At 39.1% G+C, this 7,421-nt stretch overlaps 2 protein-coding genes across 7 annotated transcripts in view; one reads left to right on the top strand and one right to left on the bottom strand.

The window, feature by feature from the left end:
- The first annotated feature begins 2,785 nt into the window (after positions 1 to 2,785).
- Positions 2,786 to 4,588, top strand: WDR79 (WD repeat domain 79). The gene is made up of 3 exons (XM_064698282.1): positions 2,786 to 2,816; positions 2,886 to 3,603; positions 3,678 to 4,588. The coding sequence occupies exons 1-3, from the start codon at positions 2,801 to 2,803 to the stop codon at positions 4,531 to 4,533; spliced, it is 1,590 nt and encodes a 529-aa protein (XP_064554352.1). The 5' UTR covers positions 2,786 to 2,800; the 3' UTR covers positions 4,534 to 4,588.
- A 1,744-nt stretch (positions 4,589 to 6,332) lies between these two features.
- The window catches only part of stai (stathmin), an 80,971-nt gene continuing 79,882 nt past the window's right edge, over positions 6,333 to 7,421 (bottom strand). For 4 of the 6 annotated variants that reach the window (XM_064698288.1, XM_064698286.1, XM_064698287.1 and 1 more), the window contains 2 exons: positions 7,065 to 7,220; positions 6,333 to 6,894 (listed from right to left, as the gene is read on the bottom strand). In XM_064698288.1, the coding sequence (XP_064554358.1) occupies positions 6,808 to 6,894; positions 7,065 to 7,220 (243 nt within the window). In that variant the 3' untranslated portion in view covers positions 6,333 to 6,807. The remainder of the gene's footprint in view (positions 6,895 to 7,064; positions 7,221 to 7,421) is intronic. The other 2 variants (XM_064698289.1, XM_064698285.1) reach the window with 1 other exon arrangement.

The raw sequence follows: 7,421 nt of genomic DNA, 5'->3' as shown, positions 1-7,421 counted from the left end.
TCCTTTCACAACTGGCAATATCATTTTTACACCCAATATTCAAAAAGGGAAAAATAAAAAGTTTATTTGAAGGCGTCCGACCAGAAAGTCATTTGCACAGCATTCATGTGGGACTCATTAGGCGGGTATCTTTAGCTTTTTGCAGAGCTCGGCAGGATTTACTTGTGTTTGCCTTGTATCCTTTTTTCGGCCTGTTGACAATGAGCGAAACATTACAGTAGAGCGACATTCCGCAAGGACTAAAGCTTCTGCCATGAATATTCATGTTGGTAGGTTAAAAGACAATTTTCACTTGCCGCACTTGAGGCTTTGGTTGGGTACATAAATTAGCTTCAAATTGTATTTGATTGTCCTTGGAGAGATTTCGTTTATTTTTTGTTGCCTACAATGGGTTTTAAATGAATATCCTGATGTTTTATAAGCCATTTAAAGTTGAAAACAGGTTTGTGAACAGGACAGAAATGATTTTTTGATAACTATCTGAAGATAATTTGATAAAGCAGCATATAAAAAGCTGCCTTAAAACACTATTTTCTTTAGCTTAAATTTCCAACAATGAAGGAAATTTAACAAAGCTTTTGGTATGCCTATTATGTCGTGTGCATAGGAGGAAAACGCAAGGGTGCAGCTTTTCCAACTACTCACATGGCACCAAGCCCGAAAAGTAACACCAACACCGGGGCCAGGGCCAGTCTCATGCATAAATATGTGACTTAAATCGGAGCATTAAAACTTAAGGCCAAGTTACGCATCCAGCACAAGCAGGAAAAGGAGCAGGCCCCAAGTAAAGTCACGCAAATGAACAAATTGAAAAGCAGACGATTCGGGTTGGGTTTCCTGGCTGTTTGGGGGTTGACCAGGGAGCCCAGCCCGGCGGCACTAAGGACAACGCCCAGTTTCAACTATTTTAATGCTTTTATGCTCCCTCGGGGCTGGACAGCTGTGTAAATATTTCATTTGACACGCCCGAAAGCGCATTTTACTTAATTGATTCCTAAGCAAAAAAAAATAATAATAATATTAAAACGGCAATAAAGAATATATTGTAATTTGATCAAAATTAAATTTTCGATAAGACGGCACGTGTGCTTCCTCCTCCCCGCGCTTCCACGATTGTCGACGTGTTTACCGAAATGTCAATGCTCGATTGCATTGCGTTCAATTCAAATTAGGATACACTTTGGAGCCTATTAGCCGGCTCGAACGTGAGCCGCATTTTAGCCAAGGCTTAAAGCGTTCCGTTAACAAATCGAATTGTAGGATTAACACTCGAATTTTCGGCCCTGCTGATTGGGAGGCTCTAATGCAATATGCAAATCGCAAAATATTCTTGTTTATAATAACAATTACGGGGGCAATAACTGAAGTACATTAAACCCAATCTGAAATGTTTAACAATGCGGACTGTATTTTAGGTTACCCTAAAAGCAGACGATCAGCACGAATTCTATATGCTCTGTAAACAATTCTTATTCTAATTTTCTATTAAGCAAAAATCGATTGATTTAAAAATTATATTCCGACCATGAGAATAATTGACATTGCCAAAAGCCCTATATGCTCGTTTTCACTTTGTGCACAGAGTATAATTTACAGTTTTGCTGGAATTCTGAAAACCACCGACTTAATGCAATCCACTTTCAGCTAATTCATTTCCAATTTCTGACTGCACAAACGGCAAGAATTTGAACTTACTTTAATCAACCGAATTCACCCACACACATTATTATGTATGTATCGGTATATTAACCATCATTTGAGTGCTATGCATATTGCAAATTTGTTTTTGAAAATAGTATCCTGTTACAAAACCAAATAAACTTGTCTAATTATTATGCAAAATGTCTGCAAAGTTGCTGAGCTACAGTCAGGTGTAGGAACACATGAAATGCATATCATATGTATGTATATATATGTATATAAGCATATAAAACTATTCCAGCCAGCCAACAGTTAATTCAGCGCACGCAAGTGATCTGATGTTGCAAAAGCACATAGGGAGAAAAGTGAGTGAGAGGGGGGGGGGGGGGGCAGAGTCTGTGAAGAGCAACAGGCAAACAGTTTGCGCATTAAAATTCAATATACATACATACATACATAACTATACAAAAATGCAGTACGCAATAAATTTGTCATGTATGTATACACATAAGTATATTTATATATGTATACATTGTACATACAAATATGCTAGTATTCCAGCCTGGAACAGTTAGCTTACCTTGAAAATTCAGCACAATCAAGTGATCTGTGCAGAATCCCATGCAAAGGGTGCAGAAAGACAGTAAAAAGTTGGCATAGAGCAACGGGCACACATTTTACGCATTAGAATTTACTATATATAACCAGCTTTTTAAATATGCCGTACGAAACAGCTTTAGAATAGGCTTGCAAATGGCCCAACAAGATTTAATTACCAGAATTGACAAAAATAACTGTAAATGAAAAAATACGAAAACATGTGCATATGTACATACCTGTGTGCTGCTGCTTTTTATAAACTGCACCGCTTAGTTTTATATCAACTTATAGTCAATTCACAAGTAATTATGCATAAGTAACACAAATGCCACATAAATAACCAATTTGAAAGATTATTTTTCACCATTTTCAATTGCGCCACTTTTCACTTAAAATTTCACGTTTTCTTACTCCACACGCGCAGCTGACTGATATTTGGTTGCGTATGGCCAGCCCAATTGACTAACATGGTCACTCTAATGACATGTATCGCATGCGAAATATCGATAGCAATTCGATAACTGCTAACAAGCGTGAATTTGACGCGAAAATAGCCGCTATGGACGGCGAATCGTGTAAGTAGGCACCAGATCAAGGATTATAAAAGAAAACGGGATAACTCACGCAGTTAAAACGCCGCACAGCCGCCAACGCAAGCGTGGCCATGTCCGACATGGAACAGACATCGCCGTCCCTGCTCAATCACAATGTTAGCTTTAACAGCAGCATGGAATTGACTTTGCCCGCAGCCGAGAGGACCTTTCCAGATCTGAGCTTCTCTCTGAGCGAAACGGAGCGGCGCCAACTGAAGCAGTACAAGGCGTCGGCTGAGGACAGCAGCATCAATCGCAGCCAACGCAGCGCACTTAAGGATGTGTCCAACAATCTGAGCTGCAGCATAGAGTTGGAGGAGTGCAGCGGCATAGAAGAGGAGAGTGAGCATGTCATAAGCGTGGACGACACAGTCGATGAACTGCTACAGCCGCAGGAGGAGGAAATGGTGGAGCAGGAAATAAGCAGCACAACAGTCAAGCCACAGTCGCCGCTGCTGGCACCGGCGACGTTGTATTTTGAGAGGCAGCTGCTCGAACTGGGTCGCCGTTGCTGGCCATCCACGGCGGAGGCACAGCACTATACGAAGGGCTGCTACTGGTCGCCAGATGGCACTTGTCTGCTGTCGCCTGTTCATCTGGATGGCATGCATGTGATGGAGCTGCCATTGGATCTATACGAGGCCAGCGACGTCTCGATAATGCGCAGCCTGTCCCAATTGCAATCGGCTGTCCATGTGCCCGAGGGCGGCACCGTCTACGATTGCGTCTGGTATCCGCTGATGAACAGCCAGCAGCCGGAGACCTGTTTGTATGTACATATTTGCTGTATATGGCTGCTGCAGTGCATCCAGTACTGACCCAATATCTTTATTTGGCTTCTAGCTGGCTGGCCACGCGCCAACATGAGCCCATACACATGTGGGATGCGTTTGATGGACGACTGCGTTGCAGCTACAGCGGCTACGACCAGGTGGACGAGGTGGTGGCCGCCATATCGCTTGCCTTCGCGCATGATGGCCAGAAGATCTATGCGGGCTATAAGCGCTGCATCAAGATCTTTGACACGAATCGACCGGGTCGCGTCTATGACGAGTATGCTGTCAAGTTTGCCATCTCCTGCATGGCTCAGACCGCGGAGCATCCGCACACGGTGACCTGCGGCAACTGGAAAGGCTATATACAGCACTTTGACCTGCGCTGTGCCCCCAAACAGGGTCCGCTCTTCACGCTGGGCGGCCACACGGCGGGCATAACACAGCTGCGCTATGGCACAGATGCCGGCGCCGGCAATTGGCAGCTGTTCAGCGGCGCCCGCAAATGCCCGAAGCTGCTGCAGTGGGACATGCGCAACTATAAGAAGCCACTGCGCGAATTCCAGCGTCAGGTGAAGACCAATCAGCGCATACAATTCGACCTGAATCCGGAGCAGACCTGGCTGGCCAGCGGCGACACCGAAGGTGGCCTGAATCTATGGAATCTGGAGGCTAGCGGGGAACCGGCGGCGCTGCAGCTGCCGTTGCACGGCGACTGCTGCAATGGCATCAGCTTTCATCCCAACCTGCCCATATTGGCCACCAGCTCCGGACAGTATCATTTCATAGCAGGCGGCGACAAGCACGAGGATTGCAACAGCACAAGCCTGGCGGACAGCACGGAAATTCAGCAGGAGCAGAAGTCTACAGTGTTATATGAGAATGCCGTATTATTGCTGTGGTGTGGGCACAGCTCTGAAAATTAAGAAATTAATTATTTAAAATAGAAATTAAAGTTAAACCCTACATTTATTCTACAAGTTTTGCTAATGCTTTTTTTTGCACTCGGCTGTGCTGTTAAGTGAGCGACAGTTATGTTAAACAACATGGGGCTGCTAACGCAGCTACGCTTATTAACAGCGCTGTAATATTAACAGCCTGCTAACTGAAGCGCAGCACGAGGCCAGCTAAACATGTTGTCAGCCGTGTAATGTTAACAGCCTCAGCAGAAGCCAAGCTCACACTGTCAACAGGCAAAAACAGTTCTGCTAATTGAATTACAGAAGGCGCCACATTTAAAAGTAAAGTCAAATGTCTACCAATTATAAATATTTCATTTATTTTAATTACGCATTTGTATTACACATTCATTATTAGAATTCACTTAATGTTCAACTTCGTTTTAAAAGTAATTCGGGAACGTAAAAAAGGTCGTTTATGCATAGGCTGCTTTAAGAAGAGAACATTTATCATGATAAAACGCAACTGTTTTCGCATTTTTCTCATACAAAAGGTTTTGTTTTTGTTTTTTTTTTTTATTTCGTTGGTTATTGTTGTTGATTATACATTAATATATCGTTTATATATCATAAATTGAGTACATATCGAAGCGTTTTATCAATTGTATTGATTTGATGCATGTAGTTTTAATCTCTTTGCTTGTAATAGATTCAAAGTTTCAAGTGTCGGGATTTTGTGGGGACTGTGTGTGTTATTTGCTTTTATTGTAATGCATGTATTATGTGTATATATATATATATATTTAGATTCACATATATGTTGATTTATAGTAGCCAAGGTTAAGTTATAGACACATTTATAACGGCATGTCAATTTAAATTTAAGCTATTCTCAGCGCTTTTTGCAAAAACAAAATGTGAAAAAACGAGTTCGCAGCTGATGCAAAAAATTTGCCTAAAAATTCAAATACATTTAAATTTCCCAACCCAACCCGATAAATTTCATTTAAACCATTTTCTTTTTCTCTTCAGCTTCAACTTCATCTAAATATAACTTGACGTTAGACAAAATATGCATTTCATTTTACTTTAGTTTCTATAATATAGATTTATTTCTATAATATAGATTATGTATATATATATATATATATATATTTATGTTTTATTAATACCTAAAGTGTTTATATTGTTTATGTTGTGTAAATGAAACGAAAAAGTTTGTGTTTTGTTTTACTTTGTATTGGTTTTTTATTGAGATTTTTTTTTTATTTTTAATTTTTATATATAAGCATTTCTTATGTATTTTTCTGTTTGACATTTATTATATAGATAGAAAATGCGAACTTATATAAAATTGTTATTTATGTTAAGAAGTGTCCAAAATCGCAACTTCACACAATGTTAATAAATTAAAATTAATGTTAAATTATATCATATATATATATATATTTATTTTATATCCTTTTTTTTTCTTTAAGCAAAGCATACGAAAACGACAGGCAAATACAATTTCTATGGCATTTCTATTGAACTTTTTCCTTTCGAAAATGCGCTGCAAATCAGTGAAAAACACACTTCGATTTATATTTTATATAAGTTATGAAAAGCTTCGCAATTAAACAATTAGTTCTTTTATTTTCATCAAATTAAAAGTGCAAAAAATAACTAAAATCAACTTGAACAGACTTTCACATTAACAATTTAAAAATAAGAAAATTATGAAATTTCGTAGAAACAATTATAAAAAAATAAACAAAATGAATTTCAAATATGGAGTATTACAATAATTTAAGTATATATGATTTGTTAGATCTTATTGTAGTTGGTTTTGTTTGTTTTTTTTTTTTTGCGTTTTGTTAGTTGTAAATTTGCTTTACTAAATGTATTTCTTATTAATTTGCAGTATGCATTCGCTTTGCTTTTCTTGTAGTGTAGTGTAGAGTTTTGAGTTTTAAATGTTTTGCTTGGCGCTGTAGTTGTTGTTGTTGTTGTTGCTGCTGTGGTTCTTCCTCTTTGTTGCCTGCGCGTTTTGCTCAGCAAAAATGTTCTTTAAGATTTTTAATTTTTTTTTTTTTTTTTTTCTCTTTTAGTTAATACTTGAAATTTTTGAAGCAAATCTGTTGTTGCTTAAAGGTTGCTTGCTCAAATATGTGTTTGTAGTTGTTGTTGTTGTTGTTGTTGTCGTATGCTGGGTGTGTGTGGGTGTGGGTGTGTGTGTGTGTGTTGCAGCCGCCGCTGTGCGCTTTATTGAGAACGCTCCACGTGCCCCAGCAGCAACGGCAATTCCTTGCAGCATCGCCTCTAACCCGACGAGGCAATGGGACTCTGCTGTCCGTCCATGTCCTGGGTCTGAGCCTTGTTCTGACGCACAACCTCAGCGCGACGTTCCTGCAAAGGAGAATCATTTAATTAATTGGAAAATTGCATTTTTCAGTGCCTGTGTGTGTGTGTGCAACTGCTACAAATGAACGGCGGGCAAACGATGCAAACAAGCGAGAAGCGAATATATATACAGATATATCTATATATATATAAGTATATATTTATATAGGACCTACAAGTTGTTGAGCTTTCTCAATTTTCTTGAGCAACTCCTTTTCGCGATTCTGCTCGGCGGTGTACAATTTGTTTTCAATAATGCGCGCTTTCTCCTCGAGCTTTTGATTTTCCAATTGATTGTTCTGGGTTTTGATTTCGGCAATTTTGATTGTGTTCTAAATGAGATTTAAGAAAAACGAAACAAATAAGAATACCATAAATTATATCGATGGATGAAACGCAAAATCTTTACTTAGTACACACACAGAGATACATGAATGGAATCAAGGAGCGTACGTGTTTTCAATAATTCATTATTTCTTATATTAACTTAATATTAAATAAAACAAAAAAAAAAGTGGTTGTTGTATTCATTG

Source organism: Drosophila montana, unplaced genomic scaffold (assembly GCF_035044405.1).
Source record: "Drosophila montana isolate Dmon_TW-CO22-7 unplaced genomic scaffold, ASM3504440v1 contig_402_1, whole genome shotgun sequence".
In the NCBI taxonomy this organism is placed as follows: Eukaryota; Metazoa; Arthropoda; class Insecta; order Diptera; family Drosophilidae; genus Drosophila; species Drosophila montana.
The sequence above is the reverse complement of the archived record's forward strand: the minus strand, read 5'-3'. Positions and strand labels throughout refer to the sequence as shown.

What these genes read in the sequence shown, in the direction of transcription:
- WDR79 (XM_064698282.1), top strand. An exon ending in CAGCAGCCGGAGACCTGTTT is followed by an intron (nt 3,604 to 3,677) that starts GTATGTACATAT and finishes TTTGGCTTCTAG; the next exon opens with CTGGCTGGCCACGCGCCAAC.